Here is a 20,233-nt window from a genome sequence, read left to right on the forward strand (position 1 = left end):
TCAGTCCTCCCCAGCCTGCCACGCTCAGTCCAGAACCTCTGTGCTTCAGGTACATTCTACAGACCCAACCTGAGACGCTCTCTGAAAAAGGCATTGTGTATTTTCCATGACACTAACTTTGCACTTAGATCACAGTTTTTATATATGTTTGCCTTTTTTCATATCTCTCAAACTGAATTTCACAGATGTTAAGACACACAGACACCCTTCTACATCTTAGCAAATGTCAGAAGGTTTCATACAACTATGTCCTGGCAGTCACCTGGCTGACAATAATAATGAGAAGCATTCTGATTCAGAGGTGATGTTGTTGTTGTTGATCAGTCGCGAAGTCCTGTCTGACTCTTTGTGACTCCATGGACCGCAACACACCAGGATTCCCTATCCTTCACTATGTCTCGCAGTTTGCTCAAGTTCATGTCCATTGAGTTGGTGATGCTATCTAAACATCTCATCCTCTGCCATACTCTTCTCCTTTTGCCTTCAATCTTTCCCAGCATCAGGATCTTTTCCAATGAGTCAGAGATATTAAGCTGAAAAACTGTGCCCCTGAGTCATAAAGTAGTATAATAATGACGATGAGCTTGATCCTTACAGTGAGGATGATAATAACTCCCTTTCTGGGAACACCAGCACTCTATGTACTACTGTGGGAGTGCAGATACTATATTTAGTTTAGAGAGTAGCCTGGGAAAGTGTATCAGAAGCCCTTGACTCATAAATTCATCTTTGGGGATTTTTCCAAAGGAAACAAACGTAAGTATATAAAGACAACATCAATTCACAATAGTTAGCTCATTAATAATATTTACAAATTGTGCCCACCAATTATGCTGAAAGCACCTGAGACAGATACACAGTGTCCCTATGAAGCAGGGACCGCAGTAACCCTTATTTTTTTGAAGAAACTGAGATCAGCTGATATGTTTAAAGTCATACAGGGAAAAAGGAGTGAAGAACAGACCTCCTGTCTGTTTTCTAAACCACAATGTTCTACCCCCTCCAAAGCTATAAGGATGTTTATCTCAGTGCTGTTTATAATAACAAAAACATTAGAAACAATCTAATTTTCTAGAAATAGAAGACTGGTAAAAAAAAATTTTGGTATAATCATACAATGGAATACCATGCATCAGTTGAAAGTGATATTACAGAAGAATACTTAGTGAACTTGAAAAGTGAAAGTGAAAGTTGCTCAGTTGTGTCCAACTCTTTGAGACCCCATGGATTATACAGTCCATGGAATTCCCCAGGCCAAAATACTGGAGTGGGTGGCCTTTCCCTTCTCCGGGGGATCTTCCCAACCCAGGGGTCAAACCCAAGTCTCCACATTGCATGTGGATTCTTTACCAGCTGAGCCACAAGGGAAGTCCCAGAGAACTTGAAAGATGTTTGTAAATATCACAACTGTAAAAAGTAGACTAAAAATATGTACCACATGATTCAATTTTAGCAACAGACTAGAATCAACTACATGAAACAGTCATTAATTTAGGTTAAAAATGACCTCATATCAGCAATTGTATATGACTGAACTTAATGTGCAGGGGAGAGAGGAGAAGAGAGAGAATGAAAAGGACACAGAGACAGATACTGAAAAGCTCTGTGGTCATATGGGACCACATGGTTATTCTGGATCTCAAGACGGTGTGTGATTTTTCGCTAATTCATCTGAATTAACTAGATTTTCTAAATTCTCTGCAGTTGAATGTATCCTTCTGGTGTGAGGAGAAAAGCAAGGGAAAAGTTATGTTTTTAAACAGTTGGATCTGCTAAGCATCTGAATTGTGTCATTCTCTGTGCTCCATGCTTTACACACCTCTCTCTCTTGTCCTCACAGCACCAACAAAGTGGCATAATTATCACCTTTAGCACACAGAGGACATTTAGGATGAGAACATTTAGGTAAAACATCCAAAAACACTGAGCTGTGGCATCAGTATTCAAACCCAAGGTTGTCCGCAAACAAAAGTCCAGACACTTTTCACAAGACCATTCTGCTCCTGAGGCAGTGAAATTAAGTGTTTTGGTTAAACATACCTCACAATGATGTGTTTCACCTAATATGATCCATTAAGGTGGAGCAGCCAATGATAAGACCTTTCACTGAGCAAGCCTATGAGGTCAGCCAGTGACTCAATACCGAGGGGCACTGAAAATAGGAAATTATCTCAGTAGTGAAAACATAGTGTGTTTCTCAAAGAGAAAATAAAATGAAGGGGATGGTCAGATCCGAAGAGCTTCTGTAAGTTGAAAATGATTCTATGCAAACAAAAAAGCCAGTGAGCTCACTGTGAAAACAGTACTGATGCCATTAGCTGAGTACTCTGACCGGAAAACTAGGTCCACACAGTACCTGGTACATGGCTGCTCTCAAGATGCAGGTGGTGAGTGAGTGAAAGTGAGAGCACACACAGAACAGGATAACCAACTGGACAAGCAGAGAAACCTGCAAAACCATTATCACAATTCTAGGTACCTTCTCTCCTCCTAACCTACTTCAAACCCTCAGTCTAGCTTGCCATGCAAAAAAACAGGGAAAGAGAGAAGAGATTTCAAGATGCATTGAGTTCTGAACATGTGTCAGCATATGCAGCTATTTCATTTTATCCTCATAATAACTCAATGAGCTAGGTATAATTATTCCAACATATCATGTGAAAAATGGACTTAGATGATAATTTGCTCAAAGTCGCTAGCATTCAAGTAGCAAAAGCAAGAGTTCAACCCAAACCCAGCAAGGCCTCCCAAGCTGTGAACTTGCACACGCCCTGCAGACCATCCCACGTTACCAACACTCATCACTTACAGGACCTGCTACCAGTGCACATTACTGGCTTCTGCCAGCTTTTCAAAGAGGAACACTGTAGGACAAAACTCACAAAGGTGTTTTGAGAAGTAGTACTTTTGGCCTAAATGACAGTTCCCAGGTTCCAAAGTGTTAGTAGCAGGTTCATCAGAACGGTTTGATAAGGAACGTTCCAACATGTCCATAGCCACACACGTATTGACAAAACCAAGGCCGTAGGAAAAAAATCTTTGAACAAATGAGAGATGGCTTAGTAAATCTCTTGCTTTTGTATAGACCAAGAATAAAGAAAGGAGAACAATTAGAGATACAGAGATATACTAAATGGAGAGAGACTCTGAGAGGAAGGAACATGGGCACAATTAATATACTGTCTTACCCAAAGGACTCCCTCATCAGGGGGGAAAAAAAGGATGAAATCATTTTTCCCTGAGAGAAAAGAGTAATGTTTACCATCACATTCACCTTGTTACAAAATTCATCAATCACTTAGCTGGGTCGAGGATGGGGTACAATCACTTAACACTGGACAGACCTGGACCTTAGCGGGGACACTGCAACTTCATAGCCATGAAACAAGTTCCTGACTTTTATTATACTTAATTTTCTGTCAAATGGGGATGGTGAAACATACTAATTACATCTAAAATACTTGTTGGTATGTGTGACACAGCACAGATCTGGTGGCAGTAGAAATTTTATTCCGTGGTTGGCTCAGTGAAATGTCCCAACCCTAAAAAAACATCCTCCAGCTGTATATGAGGCCGGAATAACAGGCCTGTCGTTGGTTTGTATTATTTGTTTGTCTTGCATGAATCATTCATGCCAAAAAGGACAAGTTGGTTCTTACAATGTGAATTCCAAAATACAACTTGCCCGGTAACTCCATAAAGTAAAAAACAAGCCCTGGTATCCCTCTTTTCATCCATATTTTTATAAAGCCAATTGGAAAAAGCTCAGGCCTGGGATGAAATCCAGTGTTAATTTACATCCTATTCTTAATTGTCAATTAAAAACTGGATTTAGAAATATTTCATTTGCTGATGATTAACAGGTCCAGAGGTGCAGGCTCATACACGGAGCTCAGAAATATAAAGGAATACACTTAGAAACAAATATGTGAAATTCTTAGAAATCGTCCTCTTGGAGTAAAGAAGTAGATGGTGATAAATAAAATCTGGAGAATCTGCCGTATTAGAAGGCATCAATCCCAGGACTTGATTTTTCCCCAGCTTATATACATCCACCAAGACCACAGCAACAGCCCTGAAACACATTAAGGATAATATACTTTCTTAAAACAACTGGTTCTGAATTATAGAGAGTAACAAAAGGGCTCAATTCTGTGTGCTTGTGTTAGGGCTAAACAAACCTTAGATGAACTGAGTAGTCCATTTTTTGTTCTGTGTTTTTCTTTTGTCTTGGTTTAATACTTCTGGAATCAAAGAAGTAAAATTGTGGAGCTATATGGAGTTCAAGAACCTTGTGGCTACATCTCTACCAGACACTTAAAATGGGATAATGTATTGAATCTTAGTACTCATGTTTATCATAGGGAAAGTGACGTCAGTTTATAGTACATAACTACCCTCACCAGGGTTGCTGTTTGAAGTAACTATGTCTATAAGTGCCCTTAACATCTAAATGTCAACCATCTATTAGGTTATAGCAGTCAGCTATACGGACTTAAAAATACATTTTTATATGGAGTTTCACTGTGATGTTCTCCATTGACTTTAAACACAGTATAATCTGTGATTATGAGAAATTAACAGGAAAGAAAATTCAGCCTTTCATAGTCTCATATGTAAACAAAGCACAAATAAGTCATTTTCACGAAAGTATCTCTATAGAGTGAGTAGCTTTTAGAAAAGACCAAAATAATTTTCTGCTGTCTCAACGGATAGAAAAACACGATTCTTCCTGAAACATATACCCTTTCTTCCCAAGCCGTGGTTCCCTCAGGGTCTTTTCTCTCCCTGTGATTTCATTCCTTGTGCCTCAGGCTAACAAGGCTATGATGTATCATTCCCTTTTGTTAATGTAAAAAAAAAGATCCTCATTCAAAACATCAAGTGCTTTAAAAATAAAACAAGTTTGTAAAGCTTCTCCATCCATGAAGAAGAACAATAAAAATGTATTTTCCCGATCCTCTGAAAGCACTAAAACCTCATGTCCTTCACATGTCAAAAAGCCGGCTGGAGAGCTGACAGAGTGCCAGCAATCACTGTTGACAACCACCCAATGCTGTTTATATTAATATTATTCAATGGCTGAGAGAGAACCTTTATTCTTCTTCTTCAAAAAATGTTTATTAAATGAAGTTTTGAAGCATGAACTGTCATTTTTTAACTACAGTGGATGCTTATCCCAAATGATGAACCAGGGAAAAGGGCGTGAAATGTTTATTCTTTAATGTGTCTAAATATAAATGTTGATGTCTCTCAACGAGAGCATATTGATGACTCTATTCACGGTGCAGGAAAATCTCCAGGATATAAATTGTAGGCTGGGATTTGTCAGGGATTTGGGGGGATTACATTTATATTCACTGAAGTCAAAAGCATAATAATGACCTCGGGAGCCATTACAGGATTTTTCACTTTATAAAGTCTTGCCATAGTTTTGCTCTTTTGCTCATTCATTCTTTCATTAAAAATGTACTAAGCAGTTTCCATGGCTACTAAGTTCTTGTTGTTGGGCACTTACTATTGCTCCTCCCTAAGACCTGTCCCATAGCTTTCTTTATCTACTCGAAGAGACTGGCCCATAGTGAGACTTATCAGAAAAGAATGCACTAATAAGCCTTGCATTGGTGCTAGAGAAGACTCTTGAGAGTCCCTGGGACTGCAAGGAGATCAAACCAGTCCATCCTAAAGAAATCAACGCTGAATATTCACTGGAAGGACTGATGCTGAAGCTGAAACTCCAAAACTTTGGCCACCTGATATGAAGAGCCGTCTCATTGGAAAGGATTCTGATACTGGGAAAGATTGAGGGCAGGAGGAGAAGGGGACAACAGAGGATGAGATGATTGGACGGCATCACTGACTCAATGGACATGAGTTTGAGCAAACTCCTGGAGATGGTGAAGGACCGGGAAGCCTGGCACACTGCAATCCATGGGGACGCAGAGTCAGACACGACTGAGTAGCTGAACAACAATAAGCCTTGCAGTGCACAGGACGCTTGAGGAACACAGAGGCCTTCTATCCACTGCCTTATTTCCAGAGGCCTGATATCCTCCGGGCAGAGGAGAGCAAGGATGGGGGGAGGCTCCCCGAGGAGGAGGGCTGGAGGTGAGTACCGAAGGATATGTACTCAGGACTACCACTGTGCAAATGCTTATTATCTCCATCAGGGATGTGAGAGGCTAAAAAGCCTTAAATGGTTTGCTTAAACTCCAACAGTAAGGAAAACCAGGCCCCAAACCCTCAATGCTAACAGGATGGTCTGAAAATTTTTAGTTTTCTTGAGTAAAAAGAAAAAAAATTAATCACAGAAGACAAGTACTATTTAACACTACACCAAAGGCTCACATACCCACAACCTAGAATTAACTGTTATGAGCATTGCATCATATTTGCTTCATCATTTAATGTAAAAAATAACACAATATGAAGTCCCTTTTTATCTCCTTTGTACCTTATTTTCAGTTCTTTCCCTACTCCTTCTCCAGAGGGAACCACCGTCAGGATTTTAATGTGTATCCTTCTAGTCTGTGTGTCCAGAAATAATGTATTGAATTATTTTATTAGTTTTATAAAAAAAAATGTGTATATTACTGTGAATCTTGATTTTTCACCCAATATTATGATACTGAGATCTACTAATATTGATAACACTTATTAATATGGTGCATTATCAATACTACATAGAAGTTTATAGGAATGAATGGTTACATGGCATTACACTGTGTTAACAATCTCCAATAAATCTATCTTTTCTCTTATTCAATGCCATTTTTACTTGTCTCTGAATTTTCACTGTTACAAAGATGCAAAGGCTATATTCCCTATACATGAATACAAAGGTTTCTTCAAGGTATACAAATTATAAACAAGTAAAAATACAGAATCATATGGTGTACACAAAGAATAATTTTACTTTAGAGACAGCCAAACCACTCTCTAAATTTATTCTACCAACTTACTCTCCTGAGAGCAGTGTGTGGAGGCTTCCTTTCACATTCTCATCAACACGCAACGCTGTCAGACTTCTAAACTTTTGCCAATTGGATGGTGAAAAATGACACTGTGTTCGTTTATCATGCACTTCCTCAGTTATTACAAAAATAAATATATTCTCATATGCTTATTAGCCAATCAGGTTTCCTTGCCTCTCAATTACCTTACTGTATCTTTTGCCTAATCTAAATTCAAGAGGTTTTTTTTTTCTTATTGATTTGAGAGTTCTTTATATAGTCTATTTATCAATATTAATCTTTTGCTTTATATGTTACAAAAATATTTCCATTCTCTTCTTTCTCTTTTAATTTTGCTTATGGTGTCTTGGCCTAAAGAATTATTTAACTTTGATGAAGTCTAATTATTTTAAGAACTAACTTTCAGCATGGATAAATCTGGTTTGTGTAATACTCATTTTACAACATTAGGCTATTTCTGTTTGTAAGGATAAAGGTGCTTTTCTTTAGTGTATGAACAAAAATTCACAGCTATATACTAATCACGTTCAAATCAATTCCATTAAAATTTAAACTTTCTTGGGAAGTTACTTCCATTCATTGTGTGCAAGAGTAGTGAGTAGCAAAACCATTAGGTTTTCATAGAATTATGGCCCAAGAGCAAGGCACTTATAACCTCTGCTATACTTATCCTACTGAAATAGTCTTTATAAGTAGTATAAATACCACTGTTTCATTATTTTCTACCCTTTATTGAATTATTAATTAGTTTTATAAAAACATGTGTATATTACTGTGCATCTTGATTTTTCACCCAATATTATGATATTGAGATCTACTAATATCGATAACACTTATTAATATGGTATATTATCAATACTGCATAGAAGTTTATAGGAATGAATGGCCACATGGCATTACACTGTGTTAACAATCTCCAATAAATCTATCTTTTCTCATATTAAATGCCATTTTTATTTGTCTCTGAACTTTCACTGTTACAAAGATGCAAAGATTATATCTCATGATTTCAAACATGATTACTCTGCTCTAACACACATGTACAAATATTCAAACTTTTTAAAGTCAACTAGGTTGTCAATGGATTAAAAGGTATTTTGACCAAAGAAGGAAAAAAAACAGTTTTTGTTTGGTCTTTTCTTCCCGGAAGAAAGTTTCAAGTAATTACAAAAAATATATTCTTTGACACAGTCTCAAACAATAAGAAATTTGAAACAGTCATAAAAGATATTGGACTATATATTAAACCAGAGCACTTAATTTTAGATAATTAACAGTATAAACTTATGAGAGGAAATGTACATGGCTTTACTAAAAAATCAGGTATTAGCCTGCTTGATTTTACAGGTAAGGTAACAAGTGAGGCTGCAGAATCACCTAATGTTGTACATTTCATCCCTTTACTCTGCACAGAGCAGCTAGGAAGCACATTACTGCCATCAGAATATGGTTGCTATGTGATTTGAAATAATCTGTAGTCTGAGTTCTTCACCTAATTTCTTACTATTTATACTCTGTCTTGGTACAAATTATTAGCTAAGTTCTATATCCTCATACAAAATTTCTACCTTGAGAAGTAATATCCTCAAGTTTAGATGGCAACATTTTTAATAAGCATTCTCCATTCAAGTAAGGACTGATTTTCAAATACCTTTCTTACTCATGGGGCCACCATTTCATAAATCACAATACCATATGAGTAATAACCTTGGTGCTTATACTATACAGACTTTTTTCTCTTGAAGGTGAGGAGCTGTCTATGTACATAGAGTCTTCAGAGTCTATGGAAACCACACCTAGTCCATCTTACCTGGCTTCTACAATCTCACTGCAGCTGCCAGTTCATGGAAATTTTCCAGGGATGAAAGAACCTGCAGTGTACACAGCCAAGGGGAATCCTGAAGCCACTGGAGCCTGAGCCCCCTTAAGGTCTTGGAAGGAAGGACTTCAGGTCATGCCCTCTTCTAGAAGACATTTGACCACTTCCTCCTTGACTCCTTTTGCCTATGTATTTGTAGATGGACTTCCAATCCTATTAAACTGAAAGCATGTGAAAAAAGAGGTAGAACCTTACTCATCCCTCATATCTCCTGTTTATATCCATTACTGCTCCTGAAACATTTATGCCTTCATTCTTTCCTTCCACAAATATTTACTGAGAATCATTGGGTACCCAGAACTGTGCTAGACATTAGGTGAATAAATTCGCTAGGCAGCAGAGAAGAAAACAGACAAAATTCATGTTTCTATGGGTCTCATATCCTGGAGGAAAATACAGACCAAAAAAGGAGAAGTGAACAAATGAAATATTTTCACATAGTGTCATAAAAAATTAAAAAGAAGATGTAATAGATAGTTATGGGGGAATATTCTTCATAGAGATTTAGGGACAGCCACTCCTGGGGGTGACACTTAGGTTGCAAGCCCATCGGCCTTAGGAAATATCAAGTGCGGAGGCAAAAATGGAACTACTCTGTTCCAGGAAAAAGAGGCAGGGGCTAAGCAGTGTGGTGCCCTGAGTGACTGGTAGGATGAAAAGGGGGCAGGAAGGTATGGAGGGACAGATCAAACAAGGATTGGTGGACTACCCCAGGGCTCTGGCATTTATTCCAACAATAATGGGAAATACTGGGGAGTTTGGGAAAGAGGAGCAGCATGTTCTGAAGTACATTTTGACAAGATCACTCTGGTCTCAGTAGAGAGAACTGACTCCAGTGGGGCTTAAGTAGATGCAACAGTAGGGAGACTATAGTGATCACAATTAAGAGAGGATGGTGGCTTGGATTTGAATAGCAGCAGGAGAGAGTAGCAAAAGGTTAGATTTTTGAGGTTCAACCAGGATTTTCTGATAAACAGATATACAGGGCAATTACTCAAAGCTAAAAAGAAAAAAAGAAAAAAAATCAATAAATGATGCATAGTGGAGTTAAATAAAATGACAGTCCAGCCTTGTATTTACAGCTTATGAACTGACTAGCGTGGGTAACATAAACATCTATAGCATTCTCAGGATGCCCAGAGCAGTACAAACCAGACATGAATTCATGTGGTAAGGACATTCATGGTCAGAGGTTGGGAGAAAAACACCACCAGAGGCTCTGTCTGGGGAGCCTCTTGGCAAGCAACTGTGAAGGAAAAGAGGCTCCTGCTCAAGAAGGGTGTGCCCTGCAGGGCAAAATGTGTGTGCGCATGGGTGCTAAGTCATGTCTGACACTGAGACCCCATGGGCTGTAGCCCACCAGGCTCCTCTGTCCATGGGATTTTCCAGGCAAGAAATACTAGAGTGTGTTGCCATTTTCCTTCTCTAGGGGATCTTCCCAACTCAGGGATCGAACACACATCTCCAGTATCTCCTGCACTGGCTCGTGGATTCTTTACCACTGCATCACCTAGAAATGAGATATCCACAAAGAGCCGCCCCATCTATGCTCTAGTCCACAAACTGGACTGATTCAAAGTCTGGTGGGAGGCACATTTGTCACACAAGGAATTGTTAAGTAAGTAGGACTTCTCTGGTGGTTCAAATGGTAAACAATGTGCCTGCAATGCAGGAGACTCAGGTTCAATCCCTTGATCAGGAAGATCCACTGGAGAAGGGAATGGCAACCCACTCTGGTATTCTTGCCTGGAGAATCCCCATGGACAGAGGATCCTGGCAGGCTACCGTCCATAGGGTCTCAGAGTTGGACAGGACTGAGTGACTAACATGTTCACATCATTTATTGAGCCGTTATCATGCCGCCAGGCACAGTGCTGAGTGCTGAGTACTCAACAGGTATTGTATCATTTAATTCTCACAAATATATGACATAGATACTTTGAAACTTATTTTAAGCTTAGGAAAGTGAGGCATCAAAACAGCACAGAATTGAGAACCATGAAGTCTACTACCATTCAGTTCCAAAAGGGCGTTGGGTGAGTAGAAGTGGAAGAGATTGTCTGCCCCTTCAAAGAGGAACCAATTACAGCCCAGATTTCAGACTTTCACAAAGGCAAAATCTGCAGTTTGTGTGTCTGACCACTATCACTCGTGCAGTCCAACAGTGAAATTGCTTTCGTGTAGTTCTGATGAAACATTCATTCTGAGCTCAGTCCTTCCCACCTGCCATCAGTGTCTCGCCCCCAGGCCAGTGAAACCAAATGATCCTCTCTTATTCCTGCTGCTCCATCAACCTGATTTCTAAAGCAATTCTGACAGTGCGATGGGTATGTTAACAACTTGCCACACGGATTGGGCTCCAGTATCTTCTCTCCCCAGACAACATCGATCCTCCATTGTATCCAGTCAATAGACCTTTACATCAACAGACTGTGCTGGCAAACAAGTCAGCTTTTTGTGCCTTACAATTTCTGGCTTGTAATATCTTTCAAATGGATTCCCCCATTCGAATATCCTGCAGGCAAATTCTTCTTACTTACTCCAAGAAGCACAGCGTGTTTGCTTTATCTAAAAGGTTATCTGTGTTCTTAATGCTGTATTGGAAATGTTTGGGCAAATTTGTCCTCCTAGGCATGTTTTCACTAATTCTAAGTACATTTAACCAGAAATGCTATTGATGACTAAATAAACCTCAGTTTGGATATTTTAGACCAAAATTAATTTCCATTTTTTGCTTCTACTTGGTACTAATGTCAAAAGTCTGGGGAACAAGCATTTGAGAACTCTTTGCTGGCTGCTGGCTGATTTAGGACTCTCTGTGTGTTTCTGAATATGCCCTCTCGCCAGAGGAGAAATAAATTTCTCTACAGACCTTTAGAAAATCATATATAGAATTATATGGGCTGAGAGAACAAATGTGTGATTGCTACTCATACAAAAGGTTTAAAGGGTTTCTGAAACAAAGAAAGGTCTTGGGGATTGCAGACACATATTTATGAGAGTAAATCACCCATAAAATCATAGGTTTGAAAGGGGTGATACATATAATCTGGTCCAACATCCTTAATGTTACAAATGAGGAAATTAAAAATTACTAAGGCATCCAACCAAATTGGTGTCATTTTAAATGACATATTTGTACACCCTCAACATCTCTCAGGAACTTTCCTTTGCTGTTTTGTCTGGGGGTGTCAGTCCTGCCTCCTGTCTCATTCCCCTTGGTATCACTGGCCTCGTCACCTTCACGAAACCTCCTTTTCCACTTCAGAAGGCACCGTACCCTTGTGGTTAAAATTACTGGCTCTGAATGAGATGCAAGTCCAGCTCCATTCTTTGCCAGAAGTATAAACGTAGGCCAGACACTTAACTTTTCTGTGCCTCCATTTTCTCATCTGTAAAATAGGAACAAGAATTGTAACTATCTCATCTTGTTGAGCATTAAATGAGGTTATTTCCCATAAAGCCCTTGCAATAATGCTTGGCACATAGGAAGCACCCTTTAATGATGATGCTGTCATCATCAACGTGCCTGATTTCTGCTCCCCTTGGTATCAGCAGGTCATCTCTTCTCTAGTTTACCAAAAGAAGAAAGGTCGTCAAATATGAATTCGCTCAGATCCTCCTCCCCACTGCCCATGGGCTCCTGAGCCCAGAAACCCATCCACATGCTGCCAGCCACTCTTTCCTCCCTCATTCTGTTGGGAACATGAAATACTTTGTACTTCAATGCTTCCATCAGAGTCAGGATGCCATCTGTCTTCTCAGGAGCCATGTTCCCTCATTTAAATGACCTCTCAATTAAACCTCCAGACTTTCCCTCTCTCACTACCCTCTCAGCCTCTTTAACCTTGAAACACAATCAAAAGCAAACAAACAAACAAACAAACACAAAACTTGCTCTTGAGCTTGCATCTGTCTTTTACTAACTCCCTATCTCTTTGCTCCTTCTTGTTGACCTTCCAGCTAAGTTTCCAGAAGATGAGTCTATGCTTTAGCATCTTTGCATCATCCCTCACCACACAGCAGTCTGATTTCTGTTTCCATCACTACATCAGGTCCTTCTTTTTAGTCCACCCAGAACATCTCTCACTGCTCTACCCACCACTATTTTTGGTTCCTTCCATCCACCTTTTCTCCTGAGGCTGTTCTCTTCCCCAGGACAAGACACTTACATGTCTGTATACTTTCCAATGGGCTTCGATCTCTGTGGGTCCAGCAACTGTCAATGGTTTATCCCCAGCATCCAGCACAATTCCTTGCACACAGTAATCAGTGAAAGTTCACATCATGAACACATGAATGACCTTCTCAGAGTCATACCTTCAATCTCGTTAAATGAAACAAACATTCACTGTGCTCCAGTCACATGACTGCAGAGCGGAGGCTAAAGAGATTAATAGTATACAGCCCCTACCCTCCAGGAGCTGTTTATCATCCAGTGAGAGAGGAAGAGAAATACAGGTTTGATGAACAAACCCAAGACATTGATGGGGTAGGAACAGAGAACAGAAAAGAGGAGGAAAGAAAGAAGTGGAGGTAAGATAGATTAACATCATATAGGCTAGGGTACAGATCAGGATGCCAATAAACATAAAATATGTGTATGCTTTTTTAAAAAATCATTCAATCAAATTTAAAAAGAAGCAATATGCCCAAGTCTAGCTGAATAAATCATGATTTCACTGCAAGCACACAAACTCTGCTCAGTTCTCTCACACACCTGGGTTTTTCATACAGAGGATACACTGAGACTCAGGAACACTGACTATATACCACATGTAGGAATCTGTCCATCCACTGACAAGGTGAACAGTCAAACTGAATCTCCAAAGGTGGCCTTTGTAAACTTGTGCTTGGGAAGGTAACTGTCAGACTTAATCTCCCATGTATATCGAGAAGGAAAAAATATACAAGACAGATCATTGTGTGTGACAGTTATCAATTTTTTCATTTTAAACTCATAATGTAAAATAAAAGGAGCTATTCTTCCGGTTGGAATGACTTATCCTGGTCATCAAGGGGAAATTGGGTTGCTGCTACATAGTGGGAGAAAGCTGAACTCTGTCTGGAACTCAAGGGATTCTGTGGGGCACCTCTTGGAACTCGAATGCCCAGTAGTAAAGGTTAATGGAAAGGGTCAATGACCAAAAAAGGCAGGACAACTGAGAATTCAGGAGTGGAGGTTTGAGTCATTCCTCCAGGCAAAGAACCCTAAGCAGCTGAGGTCTGGGCTGAGAAGAGAGATATCTGAAATGGGGAAGAAAGAGTCCATACACACAAGTACAGCCTGAGAGTCATTTAAGAAAAGAGTTCTCTTTGCTTGCTACATCTACAGGTTTATTTGTAGAAGCTATTTTTTCTTCTCTTTCTTTGCATTTTATCTTATATAAAAGTTGTTGGAAGGTAACTTTACTATCTAGGTAACAAAATATTTGGTTTCCTTGGTGGCTCAGGAATAAAGAACTTGCCTGCCAATGTAGGAGACGTGGGTTTGATCCCTGGGTTGGGAAGATCCCCTGGAGATGAAAATGGCAATCTATTCTAGTGTTCCTGCCTGGGAAATCCCATGGACAGAGGAGCCTGGCAGGCTACAGTCCATGGGGTTTCAAAAGAGTCAGACATAGCAGCTAAACAACAGCAACAACAAAATATTCAGTGGAACTTGATCTGAATTTCAGGAAAATTTAACATAACCAGCAAAGGATACTACGACTGTTGGTACTTGCATCTCTTTATTTTGAGAAAAGAGCAAAGAACATCCTAACTTGTAAGATGGCAGGCTGTGTTTTATTAGATGGAAATGCTGAGTTGTTCTGTTTATCTGCAAGAATTCAAATGTGTATAGAAAGGTGTGCAGGAGACCTAAGGAACCAGAGGAGTAGATTGGACGTACTTTATTGCCTCTCAGTGCTAAAGTTATCCTCCATTTTTATCTACAAAATGGATATGGGCCATGTAAATACTCCTCCTTGCCAGCTGGCTGACTGTTAAGCACTTTCCTAGGGTGCTGAGAGACACTGCAAGAGGGAGGCATTTCCCACCGTGTTTCTGGTGTGCCAGCTCAGCTGACTCCTGAAGCGCCTGCTCCTCCAGCATGGGCAACTTCTTCAACATTCAGCTCCTGCAGAGCACTGACGAGCAGCACCTACGAGCTAGCAACCTCCCGGGCACCTCCCTTGGGCTACCAGTAACAGAGTGCTTCTGAGAAGACATGTCTCCAGAGCAGCTTTCTCAAGCATCCTATAGAACAGATTTCTAGCAAGTTCCAGACAGCAGATTTCCAGCAAGTCCCATGAGGAGTAAACCACAGCAGCCTCTCTGCCATTCAGTAAGCTGTGGCTGTGTTCTCGTAAGGTCTGTACCATCCCCCTACTGGGGCTTCCTCGTTGCGCGTTCTGTCTCAGCCCTGGGAGTATGGGTGTTCCTTATATTTGCCATTCTTGTATTCCTTTCAGTGTTGTCTACTTTCTACCAGCCAATGCCCACAACAATTTCTTGGTAGAGCTAATAATTCTTTTTAATAAACCTTCCCTGCTCAAGTTACAATATTTTCCAGGAGCAACGAGCACCTCCAGTATCCAGACCTTGGTTTCTAAATACGATTCTTTAATGGCTCATTCTAGGACCGAAGTAGGAAAAACACAAAGTGAGACTGGAGAATCCTACAGCAGCAGAAAGTAAGGAAGTGCTCAAAAGACAGAACAAAACATAAGAGCCAAACAAAAGGCCCAGGGCATGTCAAAAGGACACAGAAGCCACCTAAAACAACTCCCAATTGCCAAATCTAGAACTATTTAACCAACAAAATAATATGTCGATTTCTCATATAAATATATATAAGCCCACACTGATACAAATGACTGACTAAATGGGAGAGAATAAATAAATCTTCTTTACAGGTGAATTTCAAATAACATATAGAGATAGTCTCCCCTCCCAAAACCATGGAGCTTAATTGCTGCCTTTCACCCTTGAGGATAGACTAGACTTAGCAACTTATTCCTGGAGAATAGAAATGGGAAAGAGAAAAATATTAACTTTATGTGGAGAAATCTGGCAAACAGGACACATCACTAAATGATGAAGGTTAACCGAGTGATGACATCATCAGTGATGTCATGTGAATATCATCATACCCCTGACAGAATGTCATGAGGTGGGCACTTCAACTTTGTGGTATTCTTTTAAAAACTTGTACCCCTAGTCTAGTCATGAGGAAAACACAAACGGAGAGACATTCTGCAGGATACCTCGCCATTTGTTGTCAAGGTTATGAAAAACAAAGGCTGAGTAATTGTCACAGACCAGAGGGGACTGGAGAGACATGACAATGCAGTGTAGTGACCAGGACTGGATCTTGGAAAAGAAAGAGGATTTTAATAAAAAAAATAATAATAATAATGAAATTCAAACAAAGTCTAGAGTTTAACAGCAATATACTAGTAGTGAACTAACTAGTAGTGCATTCAGGTCAATTTCTTTTGGCAATTAGTTTTGCCAAGCTAATGCTAACTTAAGATGTTAAAGGGGAAACTAGGTGTGGGTATATGGAAACTCTCTACTATCTTGGAACTTTACTAAAATTGTTCCAAAATGAAAGGTTTAGTCGAAAAAATTATTGCAATTTCTGTCTCCCGATTGGACCCTGACTAATACAAGGAATTGATCTAATTAAAAAAGAAATCATTTTCTCAATCTAACATACAGTATCAAATATATGCATAATGATAACCAGAGAGGAGGGGACAGAGAGATAAAAATCCTTGAGACCTAGGTCATTTTAACTCTGCTATTTAATAGGTTACTAGAGTATGCATTTGCTTCAAGAATTATTTGGCTGAGAGTATTAAATCACACACCTCCTAATGAGGCATATTAGGGTAACAACTATAGACAAAACCCAGGTAACAAAATTCAGTGCTCTGACTCAGAACAGAGTTTAGGTGCTTAAAAAAGGTGTCAGAAATGTTTTTTTCAGACCATCTTTAAAGACTTCAGATATCTGCCCATATTTATTAATGGTTCTGTTCATGATAATAACAAAACATGAGCTGTGGAGAATAAACTAAAAGTCACCTCAGTATCTTCACCCAGAATTGAAAGAAACATGTGTTTCTTTCTAGAAGAATTCTAGAGACTTCATTAAAAAGTTGGTCAATTCCAAAATAAAGCAACAGTTAATTTTCTAGAAGGCCTAAGTCAGTTGTAGAGAGTCTGAAACCTATGTTGGCTTTCCTTTCATTTATACACACTTCAGTCTGATCTCTTAGCATGACGTAAGCTGCAGCTCTTAGGGGACAAAATATGACTATGACTAAAATTATTCCACAACTTTCCCCCTGAAATTAGTAATAACAAATCTCATTTTTCAGATGAAGAATACAGCCACTCTTCTCTTTCTCAATGGTTTATACAATAATGTTATTTTTCTTCTAAATGTGTAGGCACAACTGATCTTTAAGCTGGAAAAGTCAGTGAAAGCAACATTGCATTTGAGGTCAGTTGGCCAATAAAATGGACACGAGCCAGATCCCACATCCTAAACATTTTGCCTCAACAGTGTGAACAAAATGCCCACTCTCCTCCTGATTTCCAGCAGAAGCCAAACGAAATCCTGCAAGACAGTTACCCATTGGAATGGGAACCCTGTCAGGGACAGAGAGACATGCACACACGCTCCCTAAGACACAATAAAAAGGCTCTTTCACATGGAATGTTCTATGCACAGACAGCACAAGGACCTCCCCTGGAGATAGATGCTGTTTTAGAGACAGCCGAGAAATCACAAGTCTAAGACAAAGCAGTTCTAACAAGATAAAGAATAACCCTCCCAATTCCAAAGGGAAGCAAGTAAACATTCCTAAAAATCAGCTTATCTATTATACATAGTCTGACATTCTTTTTGACTGGTTTCAGAAAATTCTTTGGTAGTAACGAGGACAAATCTGTGTTGTCATGAGAGCCTGGTAATTTGAAAACTATTATTCCCTTTGTTTAAATGTTAACATTTCATGCATTACAATTTAGTTGCACTTGAGCTCTTTCTCACATTTTTCAAGGCAAAATGAAGTATAAAGGAACAGGAAGAGTACACAATTACACGCGCAGCAAGGAGTTAGCCAGAAAACTTAAGTTTTAACTGTGAAATTTAGAAAAGCAACTGTATTACATGACGTTCCATCATTTAATCCTCATAATCATGAATACAGGATTTTAAGTGCAATTTGTTTATCGTGCAAAACACCATCATCTTAGAATTATAATTCTAATACAATGGAGACAAATTATATATTATGAATGAGTACCTAAATGGTCACGAATTTTCATTTACTACACGTAATTCACCCCAGTTATCTGAGAAAGTACTTATTATTTGTACCTCAGAATTCAGAGATAAATAAACAAGTTAAGCGTTGAAAATATCAACTTTGCTTCTGCTTTAAAACCAACAAGTGGTAAATTTTCATCAGCAAGAAAATATATTAGATATAAGAACAAGTAAAAACAGATGTCAGAATACAATAGCTGTGTTACCACAACTGCCTTACTGAATGGAGGAATCTGAATTCTGGATCCTACTCTAGAATATGTATTCATACTCATAGAAGTATCAGAATCAGATTACTGAGATCTCCTTTCCAAGTGCCTTTCTTTATACTCTATTCATAACAGTTCTATGTCTAATATATGTAGAGATTTCAAAGAAACACTATTTGTGAGCTGGGTTGGGGATCCACACCACATTCTGCATTGGGCTGCACAGGGAAACCCATGGAGACAAGGGGCTCATACAGCAAAAACATCCGGAGACAGACAACAGCAGGTGGACACTTACCACTGGAGCAGTTGGTCCCACCCCAGCCAGGCTCACACTGACAGGTGTTTGGAGCAATGCAGCGGCCATGGACACATTTATCAGCGCAGTGGGCTGTCAGAGAGAAAAATCAATCAAATAAGGAAAGTTGGCACAGGAAAAAAAAACCCAACAACACAGCTGTTTCACATATCAGTCTCAAGTATCGCTTAAAAACAACACGCATGCTTGATAATTTTCTTCATTCCGTTCCTCAGTCCTCTTGCAGTCCTCTGTGTAACCAAACAATTCCCCTTCTTATTTTGATACCTCCAAATAAATGCCTTCATTTCTACTATTTAATTCTACTTCATGCTAAGTTAGGAAAGAAGTTTCAAGGAAAATTGCCTGATCCACTTTTTAAAAAATTATCAATGACTACCATATATATACTCTTTGTTTCAGCAGAAGCATATGTGGATGCACAAACATACCACAAAGCAAGATCTCAGGACTCCAAGGCAACAGAGGAGACCAAAAGGTATTCCCTTTACATAATACCTTTACTAGAAAAAACAGTCAAATTTCTTTGTGCCTGTGTTATTCATAACTATGACACAGCAGAACTAGATATCCTTTGTCTGTTGAGGAGAATTGCTGAAAAATGTCATCCAAGTCTTTAGGAAATAGTAAATCTCAGTTCCCATTTCATTACTGAATATCATTGGTGTGACCCAACCTGTGAAGATAAGGGATATCATTGCAAACATGAGCAGATGGGTAGTCTGATGATTTCCAAAACAAAGCTCAATGGATAGATAGAAAGGGACATCAGAAAGATGCGCTGTTGAACGTCAGTATTACCCTCACCCTTAGTGTCACTCACATGGTTAAACCTGTTTGGATTTAAGATCTTCCAAAATTTTACTTAAGGATGGGATAAGCTGTCCCACGCTTGAGAGATAAGTTTTATTAACTCATTTCTTATTATAAAAATAAAATGGAGCTACTGCCCAATCATAAAATACCAACAAGCAAAATAAACCTGTCTCTTAAGGAAAAAAAGATAATCAAAATATTTTTCAATTTATATTTCCTCAAGAAAATGGGAAAAAAGTCTTTCTATGTCATTAAATATCTTTAGTGTGATTTATATACTGTTGTAAGTCTATATTGTGTATATATTTATTATATATTATATTATTATCAGATATATACACACATATATATATATTGCTTAGCCAAAAGCGATTATTACTTTTAAGGTTTTTATCAAGAAAATTCAGACATGAAGAGATATAAGGGAAAGACATTTTAGATGAAGAGAAAGCAAAAGCAAGAGAAAAAAGAAAAATAAATGGAAGTGAGAAGATCTGTCTGGGTGCAGTGTTTGGAGCGATATCTTTGGAAAGAGGGAGAGATTTTGAAAATCAAAGTAAGGTATCAGGACTTTATTCTGAGAATTAGTGGGGAATAGTCTAAAGAAAGATATAAATTCGTTACAAGAAACCATCAGGTAGGTCACCTGATGAGGACACGGCAACAAAAGAGAGTGAGCAAAATTTCAGGAAATAAAAGTTACGTCCT

The 20,233-nt window shown here is 38.9% G+C and overlaps 1 protein-coding gene across 6 annotated transcripts in view; it reads right to left on the minus strand.

Annotated features, from left to right (window-relative positions):
- The window catches only part of MEGF10 (multiple EGF like domains 10), a 536,959-nt gene that overhangs the window by 67,521 nt on the left and 449,205 nt on the right, over positions 1-20,233 (minus strand). For all 6 annotated transcript variants that reach the window (XM_081504090.1, XM_081504085.1, XM_081504088.1 and 3 more), the window contains one exon: positions 18,689-18,781. In XM_081504090.1, the coding sequence (XP_081360216.1) occupies positions 18,689-18,781 (93 nt within the window). The remainder of the gene's footprint in view (positions 1-18,688; positions 18,782-20,233) is intronic.

Source organism: Giraffa tippelskirchi, chromosome 6 (assembly GCF_054371585.1).
Source record: "Giraffa tippelskirchi isolate mGirTip1 chromosome 6, T2T-mGirTip1v1.2.pri, whole genome shotgun sequence".
Taxonomy (NCBI): domain Eukaryota; kingdom Metazoa; phylum Chordata; class Mammalia; order Artiodactyla; family Giraffidae; genus Giraffa; species Giraffa tippelskirchi.